Source organism: Octopus bimaculoides, chromosome 27 (assembly GCF_046866305.1).
Source record: "Octopus bimaculoides isolate indiv1 chromosome 27, ASM4686630v1, whole genome shotgun sequence".
Lineage (NCBI taxonomy): Eukaryota > Metazoa > Mollusca > Cephalopoda > Octopoda > Octopodidae > Octopus > Octopus bimaculoides.
The window spans coordinates 699,473-712,676 of record NC_142954.1 but is presented as its reverse complement, the minus strand read 5'-3'; the positions used below and the strand labels follow the sequence as shown (position 1 = coordinate 712,676).

At 38.2% G+C, this 13,204-nt stretch overlaps 1 protein-coding gene across 50 annotated transcripts in view; it reads right to left on the bottom strand.

Moving 5' to 3' along the window:
• LOC106870514 (RNA-binding motif, single-stranded-interacting protein 2) overlaps positions 1–13,204 on the bottom strand; it is a 161,213-nt gene that overhangs the window by 44,618 nt on the left and 103,391 nt on the right. For 7 of the 50 annotated variants that reach the window (XM_089343687.1, XM_089343688.1, XM_089343693.1 and 4 more), the window contains one exon: positions 6,053–6,088. The exons of the other annotated variants lie outside the window; for them this stretch is intronic. In XM_089343687.1, the coding sequence (XP_089199813.1) occupies positions 6,053–6,088 (36 nt within the window). The remainder of the gene's footprint in view (positions 1–6,052; positions 6,089–13,204) is intronic. 50 annotated transcript variants of the gene reach the window in all.

Sequence of the window (13,204 nt, the reverse complement as noted above, 5' to 3'; positions counted from 1 at the left end):
TGAAGAAAAAAAAAAAAAGATGGACATGGTTAAAGCATCTTTGATGATGGACTTGCTGCAGTGATTCTTAACTATTTTTGATTACTATTTTACTTGAGTGCACCCACAACTAATCAGTGTTTCCAAATTAGTTTTATAGAGATTTCTTTAAAAATTCCTATTTCATTTTTCACCCATTCACTTGTGCAGGTCTGCTACAGAACACAGAGAGAGCATGCTTCAGTGACAGGAGACACGTTGACCTATGTTAAATACCAAAGCAAGAAACCTAGCTGTTTCTTGCAATAAAGACATCGAAAACAAACAATTTTCATAGACCCTTAAAATACTAATGTGGATCCCCAGTTTACAGTTTTGTTTGCATAGGGACACCAAACCCATTACCAGTGCCTTTTACATGGCACCATCACCAATGCTTTTTATGTGGCACCATCACCAGTGTATTTTCCGTGGCACCTTATTAAGATCTCAATGTTGTTGTGGTGGATGGATAAATCAAAAATCATTCCATCATTAACAGATGTGGAAAATAACATCTTTTACTTATCTGTTGATCACATGATTAGTCATCTGCTCTTTCAATCTGGTCACATGAGGCTGTGTGTCCTTTGCTCAATGTATCAGTATGTAATCATTTGCTCTCCATTTATCAACACTTCACCCCATTCCTCCCAGCTGCCCTCCACACATTCTTTCTTCCTCATATTTTCTGGTTTCTGAATACAAACACTTCCTACATGCAATGCATTCAGTTTTTGACAAGCAGTCGATGTTTGGTTTGTTTCCTTTGGGTAATTCATATTACACTTATGTACGTATATATTCTTGTTTCGCTTTACATATATATCTGTGTATGTATGCGTAAATGAATCCATAATCATGCATGTACAAGTGTGAGAGTACACACACACACACACACAAGAAACTGGGATGACAAAGGAAATAAACAATTATGTCACGAACTTCATTACCTTACAGCCGTTTCTGCTATAGGGTGCGATACACTCACAGTTTGACGTTTTGTTCTGAAGCATTTGTATACTGAGTTCTAACACGAGGTTATTAGCAGAGCAATACCTAAGTCAAATATTAAATATAAAGACACACACACATATAATTTTTATCTGTCCCTTTCTTGTTTCTAGTCCAACAAGATATTTTCATTTTCCTTGCGTTACCCCTATATGTCAGTCTTATGGCTGTACGACCATTTTTCATTGTATTTTATTTGTTTATGTGCACTCTCACATACATAGACATCTAAAAGTATGTCTGCAGGTATCTACTACCAACAACCTTTTCTCCAATCAAATTATTTTGATAAGAAGACACTCCTCTAACCAATAGCTAAAGGTTTCAAACAAGGATATTAATTCAGGGTATGGTGTGTGTGTTCTGGTTACATATTTGGTGTTGAATTCTCACCAGTAGCATTTCTGTGATACCTCCCTGTCCCCCCCCCCCCGTCTCATCATCATCATCTTCAGCAATGTTTTAATGTCTACTTTTCCACCCTTGCATGGTTAAGACAGAATTTGCTGAACTGGACTTCCTATGGCTGGACGCCCTTCCTGTTGCCAACCCTCACCTGTTTCTAAGTAAGGTAATCTGGATCAGACATAATCTTCATGGAAGATTGGAAATGATGGACACCACACTCATTTACAACTCTCATGTGATTTCAAGGCAAGAAGACATTAGTACACATATGAATATATATAAATATATATATATATATATTATATGATGGGCTTCCATCAGTTTCTACTCACAAGGTCTAGGTCAGTACGGGGTATTAGTATTGGGGTCAATTCATTCGACTAAAAATTCTTCAAGCTGGTGCCCTAGCAAGGCCGCAATCTAATGACTGAAACAAGCAAAAGGCTAATGGTAAGCTACAAAATCTTGCATATTTAATCCAAAACAATGCGAATAAGTAAGCATTAGATTCGAGAGAGTAATCTGGATGCTAAAAGGTTAAAGTTTAAAGGATGAGTTCAACACATCCATCTCATTGGATGTTTGGAGGCAGAGTCTGCCTACAAATCAAGCATTTGATTGGTTAGTTGAATATTTAACTAATTGATTAATAATAAAGAAACAGAACTGAACCAGGGGTATAATGACTCTCCCTAGACACATCGACACCTTCAAGATATTTCTATAAATTTTGAAACTTCCAATAGTCCAAAGCTGTTACGGTTAGCAACCCCCCACCCCACCCCACACATACACTTTTGAATCCTTACCACTGTGTATATATATATATATATATATATATATAAACACACTGCAACTAGAATACATAACATTTAAACAACAACTCACTTAAGGGTTACATACATGTGTGTGTGTGTGTGTGTGTGTGTATAATGTAGGTATGTATGTATACATACATACAACTATATATGTATGTGCTTCACATATGGCAGTAGAGGGGTAGGGGTGACAAAGGTGCCTTTATATTCATCAGATGGCAGTATTAATAGCAACAGTAGTAGTAGTAGTAGTGGTTGGTGGTGGTAACAGAGAATGGGAGGTGTGTGGAAGCAGTTGACATTCCTGACATAGCTCAACTGCCCAGAAAGACTTAGGAATAAAGGCAGCAGGGGTGGGTGTGTGGTGGGTCGAGTGAAGACATGAAGGACAAGAAGGGAAGATGAAAGCAAGTCTTTGGATGTGGTGGTGGTGGTGGTGGCTGGTGGTGGCTGGTTGGTAACAGAAATGATTTATTATCTACTAAGGTCACATGAAGCAACGACACTGCAAATTACAATATGGAATATGAGAGAGAGAGAGAGAGAGAGAGAGGGGTTGACAATGAAAGGGAGATATAGAGAAATAGACAGTGATAGAGAGAGAGAGAGAGAGAGAGAGAGAGAGAGAGAAAGAGATGCATAGATAGATAAACAGTGAGAAAGAGACAGAGATAAATAGACAATAAAAGGGAGAGAAAGACAGTGAGAGAGAGAGATATAGATATACAGATAGTGAAGGATAGATATATAGAGAGATAGACAGTGAAAGGAAGAGAGATATAGAGAGGCAAAGAGATAAAGGCAAGAAATATGGATCCCAAAAGCTTTTACTGTTAAAAAAATGGCCAGTCACAATCAATATCTCAAAAATTTGGTCAAATGGAAATAGGCTTAAAAGATCTTTTATTTCACCTGATATCCACCTATTTTAGAATGCGAGGTCAAACATTACATTGGTGAAGGTGGCATTAACAAAAAAAAAAGGCTTTTAAATTCACAATTGGTATTCTGCTAATCAGTGAGTTTGGGAGGCCATAAGATTAAAAGATGGGCCAATGAGGGAGCATTTATGTGGTGGAAAAGTTCCTTTAAGGGTATCATGGAAGGCCTGGTTGGAGGCCCAACCTTCTGAGTTCTTTTACAGGTCTTAGAAAAACTGAAGAACTGCTGCAATAAGTGTGTGAATCTGAGAGGGGAATATAGTGAATAAAATCATAATTAACTGGTCCTCCTGCATTCGGATGGAAGGCTTCTAAATATTTTGCCCAGCATGCTAACCATTCTCCCAGTTTGCCGCCTTATTGCACATAAATACGAACACCAAAATCTTTCATGGACCCCGCCCAAGGATCATACGGACCCGGGTTGAGAACCACAGCTTCAAAGGAAAAGACATGGTGACTAAACAAATTTCTTGGGACAAAACAAAATGTCAGAAGTAGCAAGACAGATTCTACACCATGTCATCGGCCACTTATTGGCAACAATTGAAGAGATTTTTAAACTAGCAAGATTGCTTTCCATAAGTGGCACTCACTATCAAGGAGTGGTGGAAGATTATTTATCTTGTTGCCATCACAGGAAATTATATGCCCAGACAAAGTCTGTCTTGAAATTGTGATTTATCAGTTTTAATGCTGTTGTACATGTTTTTATGCCTAATGGTTATTCTATCACTCCTACTAGAAGTACACTGAAGTCTACGCTTCCTTAATGAGGTCAGAAGACCGAAATATCTCCAGAGCCAGTCTCTTGTATTTTGCTGAAATAATTAAAATAATATTAGTCATTGGCTAATATTGTTTTTTTCTTTTCTTTTCTTTTTTCCTTGCCACATAATTATTCCTCGTTAGCTTTTTAATGATGCTGCTTTCATTAAATAGGTTAATACTAACTTGATCGCTCTCCTACATAGCTTGCCATCATCATCATCATCATCATCTGATGTTGACTAACCACTCCCTCATACAGCTTGCTTTTGCCTTCATCATTTTCATGTTAACACTACTCAGCCACTCTCTCACCACCACCACCACTGCTGCTGCCACCACCATACAGCCTGCCTTTATTACCATTTAATATTAGCGCTACTCAACCACTCTACCATGTAACCAGGCTTGTGGAATTCTACAAGAGTCCGTAAAAATGTAGAGTATCTGGTTCAATATGTGTTAAAATTTAAAATTCCACTGGTATCATCATCATCATCATATAACATCACTTCTACCTTGTTTGTGTGGATTAGTTTGTTGAGGCAGATTTTCTATGGGGTTCAATGGCCTTCCAGTTGCCAACCTTCACCTGTTTCCAAGAAAGGTAATATTTCCCCATGGCCAAACATATTTAGGCAGAATAGTGGACATGACACAAACGTGTATGTGTAGACATAGATACATACATATTTATATACCCCATGCTAGTAGAAATGAGTTGCCACACAGTAGAACTGAACCCAAAGTTACATGGTTGGAAAACAAGCTTCTTCATTACACAACCACAACTGTTTCTATGGATTACTTGCCATTCTTCACACTAATTCAACAAGCAGATTATCCAGTTAACAACACTTGTCCAAGGTGCTATGCAGTGGGACTGAACCCAGAACCATGTAGTTGGGAAGCAAACTTCTTACCACACAACCATGTGAAGTTTTAATACTTATTTCTCAGTGATTTAATTCTTCACTAAATGATATGGCAGTGCAAGATGTCTTCGGAAATCACCAAATAGTAGACTCCCTTCTGATCTTTCTACGACATGTTTACTCCAGAATAAACACAGTACCAATCAGTGCAGAAGTATCAATAAAGACCCTTTTGTTCCTGCCACTGATAGAAATTCCTTCAGAAGCTTTTGTATAAACCTGTGATAATATAATTGCCGAATTCACATCACATGTAAACGACAAATCGCATGCTATCTCTATGAATTATTCAAACAAAGAAATTTAAATAGACTCAACATTACGAGCTTTTTATAGGTAAAGTATGCGAATGTTGAATCCATCAAACAACATAACTGGGGTGGGGGGTGGGGGGTGAAGGTTTATATCTGAATACCAAGCAACCAAATAAGGCCACAGTAAAGAAAAATTTTATTTAATATATGGAAAAAATCTAATTACATTAATTGTAAAAAGTGACATATTAACGAGCTGTATTTAACGAATAAATACTATATTATCAACAAAAATGTTTTTTTTAAATTTGTTGTTATATTCCTGGTGTTTTACACTGCTTTTGTTTGAAGTAAATTAAAAAAACAATGAAGAATTTAGGAAAATAAATTTTGTCGTTAAGTACAGAATCATTTTTCTTGACATCCACATTGCATGGGTCAAATGGAATTTGTTAAGGCAAATTTTCTACAGTTGGGTGTGCCAACCCTTTGGCCCTCACTTGTTTCCAAGCAAGGTAATATTTCCCTGTGGCTGGATATGTCTTCATGGAAGACTGAAAATTAAGGAGACTTTTTAAATGACGACAACACCCACAACAATCACATGATGTATATAGATACACAACAGGCTTCTTTTCAGTTTCCAGCTACTGAATCCACTCACAAGGTTTGATGGGTCCGGGGTTATAATAGAAGACATTTGTCCAAAGTGCCATGCAGTGGGACTGAACCCAAGACCACATGGTTGGGAAGCAAGAGGCACCTGTACCTATCCTGTAGTGGCCATCACTCACGAGGATATAACAGTGTAATGATTGCAAAACTGACCGATACAAAAAGGCACACCCCTACCAAGGCAAAAGGGAGCAAGAAAAAAAAAAAAGAATCACTCTTACCAAATCAGTAATGTCCAATAAAAATTGATTGCTTACCTGAAAAAGATGAGAAAACAATGTTTTATTAAAGATGTGTAATACAGCATCATTAACAACAACAGCAACAACAACAACAACGATTTCATTTATTTGCCACCAGGGCAAAGGATGAAGGGGACAATGCAAAGACAGAGTGGGGGTTTACATTTAATGAAATCAATTAAATAAATTAAAAAACAGTGTAAGTTTGCATTTAAGTGCAATGAAAAGGAAGGGAAATATCTCAAAGAATTGGGTGAAAGTTGCGAAAATGGCAAGAGTGGATGTGAGTTGAAGAGAAGGAATTGGTGTTCAGGGAAATCTCAGACAGTGGAGTTCCTTAATTATCCCTAGAGGTCATCCTGTATTAAGAGCACTACATCTCTATCAATAATAATAATAATCATCATTTTTTGTTGTGAATGTATAATTTTTATAAGGTCCAAGTTACCATGCAGTGGGACTGAACCTGCTGAGCCAGGTGGTTGTAAAGCAAACTTCTTACCACACGGCCAAGCCGCATGCCGGCTTAGCAATATTTTCTTTTGGCTTAATGTTCTGGGTTCAAATTCTGCCAAGGTCAACTTTGCATTTCACCCTTTTGGGGTTGATATGAAATAAGGACCAGTTAAGCACTGGGGTTAATGTAATCGGTTACTCCTCTCCCACCAAAATGTCAGGCCTTAAAAGGATTATCATTATCATTATTATTATTATTATTATTATGTTCAGTTTTATGTTCAGACTGGCCAGTTCTGGCCTCTCACACCAACCCTACAATGTCGGTAGCAGTTCTGACAGAATTGTTAGCAGCATTTCTTCTGACTCCATACATTCTGAGTTCAAATTCCATCGAGGCTGACTTTGCCTTTCATCCCTTTTGGGTGGGGTGGGGAGTCATAGAATAAGAACTGGTTTGAACATTGCAGTTGATGTAACCAACTACCTCGCCCCCACCCACCCCCGCCCCAAACAGCTGGCCTGGGGCCAAAATTCAAACCCCTAATTGTAAAATGACTGATACAGCTTTGTTGTTGGCTTTGCATTAATTATTTGTGCATGTATAGACACACAAGTGTATATATATATACACAGACATGTATTTCTTTTTATTAGTTTCAATGACAGGAAACTGGCCATGCTGGGGCACAACCTTCAAGGATATAAACAATTATATGAACTCAAAGTACATGTAGACTGGTCTATATTTTATCAACCTTGGAAAGTAACCAGACACTCTTGTGCTGTAGCCATTCATCACCATACATACATGTGTGGAGAGAGAGAGAGAGAAATAAACACGCATGTACATACTATTATCTATAAATATAAATAAATTTAGAGTAGAAGTGAAGGGTGTAAATGTTTAATAATAAACAATGACAAATGTAACGTCATAAAATATGTACAGAAACACACACAAACGTGTATACACATACAGATATATATATATACATACATACACACACACACACACACATACAAATGTACACAAATAAAGGCACACACACACATATATATATATATATATATATATATATACACACATACATACACATCAATGTATATTAAAAGTACAGTTTATTTTAATCAGCTTTATCAATAACTATTCAGTTAGTCAACTGTTTCTAAATCATTGATAGAACAAACAGCTGCTACGATGTCAGCCAAAATAGGCACATTTCCACTTTATGCTTTCACACTCGTGTATAATACTGTACTCTTTATAAAAGTGATTCTCACACCAGGACTTTAGCAAGTGCAGCAAAGTGTAAGCCTAGCTAAGGAGGTCTAACAACACTGAAACAGCTCTGCTATTGTCTCCCCTTCTTGCTGAAATTATTAAAACGATATTAGTCATTGAGTTAATAACTCATTGCACAAATTTTTTTTTATAATTAGATTATTTAATAATCCCTGCATTGCTAATTAGATATTTACTGTTCTTTGCATCACAAATGTTAACACTAAATTAAATAGCATTTTTCATATTGATGACATTTCAGTTATTTATTCTATGTAACTACAGGGTGCAGGCAAGGCCAAGTGGTTAAGAAATTTAGTTCCCAACTGCAAGGTTTCGGGTTCAGTCCCACTGTGTGGAATCAATATATATTCTATGTGGTAGTGAGACGTGGGCCCTGAATGCAGAGGAAATGCAAAGGTTAGAAAGGAACAGGGCTAGTATGCTCTGCTGGATGTGTAATGTAAGCATACACGTTCGACAGAGGACTAGTGTTCTGAGAGAGAGAAGGTAAGCATAAGAGGAAATGGTTGCTGTGTGCAAGAGAGAAAAGACTGCACTGGTTTGGTCATGTGATGTGGATAAATGCCAACAGCTCCATAGAGAAGTGCTGATCTCTCAAAGTAGATGGAACATCTGGAAGGAGAAGACATACCCAGGAGTAGTAATTTCGATTCCATCGACTCCAGTGCATAACTGGTATTTATTTTATTGACTCTGAAAGGATGAAAGGCAAAGCTGGCCTCAACGAAATTTGAACTCAGAGTGTAAGGATGGATGAAATACCACTAAGTACTTTGCCAGGCATGCTAATGGTTTTGCCAGGTCACCCCCTCTATTAATATATGCATATATGTGTGTGTGTGTGTGTGTGTGTGTGTGTATCTTTGTGTTTGCTCTTTCCCATCAACTGACAACCAGTGTTGGTTTGTTTACACTCCCGCATCCTCATAACTTAGCGGTTTCAGTGGCCTGATAAAAGAGACCAACGAAATAAGTACCAGACTTTAAAAAAGATTTAAGTACTGTTTGACTGAAACCGCTCAAGGTGTTGCCCCAGTATGGCCAAAGCTCAATGACTGAAACAAGTAAAAGATAAGACACACAACACATATCCCCAACGTATAACCACTTCTCTCCCTGAAACTCCCGTCTCTTCTGCGTGTCAGTGCAACATTAATTTGCCTGAAACTAAATATGTCCCACATATTTGCAATTCTCCTTTATGATTCACGAAAAGCAAAGATGGAACGGATAGCAAGATAACGTGAGATTTTGACTCCACACCCAAAAAAGAACAGAACATCTTCCACCCCTTCTTCTTGTTCTTTGACAGTCTAAAGGAGTTTGTAGGCTTCTTGAGAGGTATATCCCTTTCCATACCAATCTGCCTGAGACCAGCACCCTCCCCCCCCCGGTTTTATGATAAAAAACACTTCCTGTTTAACTGACCTAAATTAAAACCTTGCATCAGAATTAAAAGATGGGTTTATGCTTGGAACACCAGTGGAACAATGGCAAAATTCTTTGACTAAGTTCTTCATTATTTCCAAATAAAAGCATTTTCAACAGAAATATTTTCTTTTATCTTTTACTGACTTTAGTCATGCTGGAGCACTACTTTGAAGGATTTTTAGTGGAATGAATTGACACTAATGTATATTTCTTAAAACTTGGTACTTATTCTATAATTGTAATAAAGATCTTCATCAATTTCATTTCCTCTCATTTGTTATATATAAATATATATACACATTTGTTACATACACAAATATATGTGTGTGCATGTGTACATACATATAAATTAAAAAACTTTATTCAGTTTTTATATTCTATTTTTGTTTTAAAGTCTCCTTTCTGCCCAAGACCAACCACACATACCAATCCAACACCCAAGCGTACTGCAATCAATTTACACCTGTACACCAAACGTGTGTGTTGCTGACCTACACACACACACAAGCATAAAACAAAGACATAGTTATAAAGGTGACATCATAGCACACACGCACAGACTGACACATCTGTAGATACAATAACAAAAGGTCACTGCAATATACACACGTATACAGGTATACAGACAGCATGTATACACACCTGTGGAGGTCAACACAACACACCTGAACTACACGAATCACTTTAAGAAATGCAGAGCAATTACACATATTAGCTGCAGATCACTACATCACGCACACTCAGACACACACACACACACAGAAGTAGCTTCCCTGATAAAAGAAAGCAAGTCACCACACACACACACATCACAGTTCTCTTTCTCTTCCTCCAACACAAAGAGTTCTACCGGCTGTGACACATACGCACGCACACATACACACACCACACTCTTACATACAGGGAGTTATAATGAAGTAGGTACGCACACACACACACACCCAACTTGCAGGGAGAGGACAGGTACCTCAGCTGAGCGATTTAATGTGAAATGTTGAGAATGTCACCAATGTCAATCATCTAAAACAGGTGTCAAAACTAAACCAACAAATGGTTTTATTAGATTGTGTTCTTTTCTTCTTTTCACTCCCCAACCAACCTCGTCCAGAAAGACTCTCAAACACTCCTTTATATATATCCTGGGCTCAAATCTTTAAAAAACACCATGTGAATTGAAGTCTCAATAAGTCCATATCTTTTGGGGCTTTTTTTCTTCTTTTACTAGCCTCAGCCACCTTGTAGCTAATGGCCATGCTGGGGCATTACCCTTGAAGGATTTAGTCAAACAAATTGACACTAGTACTTTCTTTTTTTTTTAAGCCTGGTATTTATTCTATCGGTCTCTTACTTCTTCCGCAAGACTGCTATCCTTTCAGGGTCAATAAGAGAGGTACCAGTTAAATACTCCCCAGCCCCTACAAACTACAGGCCTTGTGCCTGCAGTGGAAATAATTATTATCAAAATGTAGTATAGTTATAGAAAGACTGGTTTCCAATTTTGGCACAAGGCCAGCAAGTTCAGAAGAGGAGGAGGGGGGTTGTCAATTACATTGACCCCCAGTAGTCAACTGGTGTTTATTTTATCAGCCAAGAAAAGATGAAAGGCAAAGTCCATCTCAGCAGATTCTGAATTCTGAACACATGAAATGCCAGTGAGCATTTCACCCAGGCCATGCCAACCGTTCTGCCAGTTCACTGCCTTAAATATAAGGTTCCAAAATTTGGCAAAAAGACCAGCCTTTTTAGAGAAGGAGCTAAGTTGATTACATTAACCCCATTGTCCAACTGGTACTTGTGTTATGGAGCCTCAAAAGGATACAAAGGGAAGTTGGCCTCAGTAGAATTTGAACCCAGAATGTAAAGGTTGACAAAATTCCACTAAGCATTTTGCTTGGTGCACTAACGATTCTGCCAGCTCATCCAACCAGTATGATCTCAAGCTCAGATGCACGGCATCCACATAAGACCATGGTTGGTGGAGAGAAGATGCCCAGGCATTCGTCCTGCAGCGGACTAAACAAAGTCAATTCAATCCAATCTTTGAGTATTTTCTCTCTCTGCCCCATTCTTTTTCGGTCTTGCATGGCAACTTCACTAGTGCTAGTGGCATGAAGAATGCACCCAGTACACACTACAAAGTGGTAGGTGCTAAGAAGGGCACCACCCAGCTGTAGAAGAAACCATGCCGAAGCTGACATGGAGCTTAGTGCAGTCTGGTGACTTGCTAGATCCTGTTAAAGTGTCTAACCCATAGCAACAGGGAAAACAAGCTTCACACTATCTCCTTCGAAAGTTTAGTCCAGAATCACAGACTAAACTCTTGAAGTTGGTACCCCAGCACGGTCACTGTCCAATGGAGAAGAAAACAAAAACAAAAAAAAAACCCACAACACTGAACTAAAAATAGCAGAATGATTTGTTTTTCTTTTTTTAAAATGTTTTAGTTCCATAGAGTCAAGACAGATATAGAAAATATAATGTTGAAGTACATATTTTAAACACAGTTGTCTTACACACTGGAATCCAGTCAACCATAAAATAGGACAGACATCTATTTATAAAAAATACAATGACAAGTCAAATTTGTCATACATATGGGTGTGTGGTTAAGCAACAGATCACTTTGTAACCAGCCACCACCTTGGGCAAGTGTCAACTACTGTGGTCCTGGGGCTATTCAAAGCCTTGTAAGTGAATTTAGTAGACAGAAAGTGTGTGGAGTCTATCATATACATACACACACACAAGTTAGTCTGTGTGTCTTTGTTTGTTTCCTCTCACCACTTAACAACCAGTGTTGGTCTGTTTACATCCCTATAACTTAGTGGTTCAGCAAAAGGGACTGGTAGAATACCAGCCTTAAAAAGAAACAAAAAAAAAAGGAGCTGGGATTGATTTGTTTGACTAAATCCTCAAAGGTGGTGCTCCAATCTGGCCTTAGTCCCTTGACTGAAACAAGTAAAAGCTAAAATATACATACGTGTGTGCGCATGTGTGTGTATAATCATACTCGTTTTAGTCATTAGTCTGTGGCCACGCTGGGGCATCATCTTGAAAGTTTTAGTCAAACAAATCAACCCCTCTGCTTATTTTCCTTTTAAGCCTGGTAATTTATTGGTCTCTTTTTGCCAAACCACGAACTTACAGGGATGCTAACAAACCAATACTAGTTGTCAAATGGTAGTATTATATATGTATACACACACACACACATATATCACAATGGGCTTCTTTCAGTTTCCATCTCCCAAATCCATTCACAATACTTTGGTCAGCCGGAGGCTAGAGGACACTTGTCCAAGATGCCACACAGTGGGACTGAACCTGGAACCGTGTGGTTGTGAAGCAAGCTTTTTATCACACAGCCACACCTATGAACTTATCTTGCAATATGCTACAGCTTGTGTAAGAGACACGGGGAAAATGGCAGCAGCGAAGAGCTGCAGCCTGAGTCCTTTCAAGTCAGCAGCCTCGCATTTTAATTATTCTTGCAAGCTAGCTACTAGTTTTGACAACTGTCTCATAACAATAATAATAATAATAATAATAATGACAATGACAATGATGACGACGATGATGATGATGATAACTAGAGTATTTGTACTCAGAATTATTGATTGCTTCAACCTCTCATGGCAGTCTGTTGCCAAAAGAACAACCTGTCTGCCACAAAAATTGCCTGGAAGCTTGCGACGGAAATTTACACGATCACTCGTTAGAGGAAAAAAAATTACTGACAAAATATTGCTTTGATGTTACACCATAAAGAGCAAAGTGTAATTGATTAAGATAAGCCACAAAGACATATTTTGAAGGAGGGTGGGGGTGTAGTCAATTAAATAAACCTCCTTACATGACTGGTACTTATTTCATTGGCCCTGCCCCCTCCCCTGACCTCATGGTTGAAGCGCTGCACTCACAATCACAAGATCATG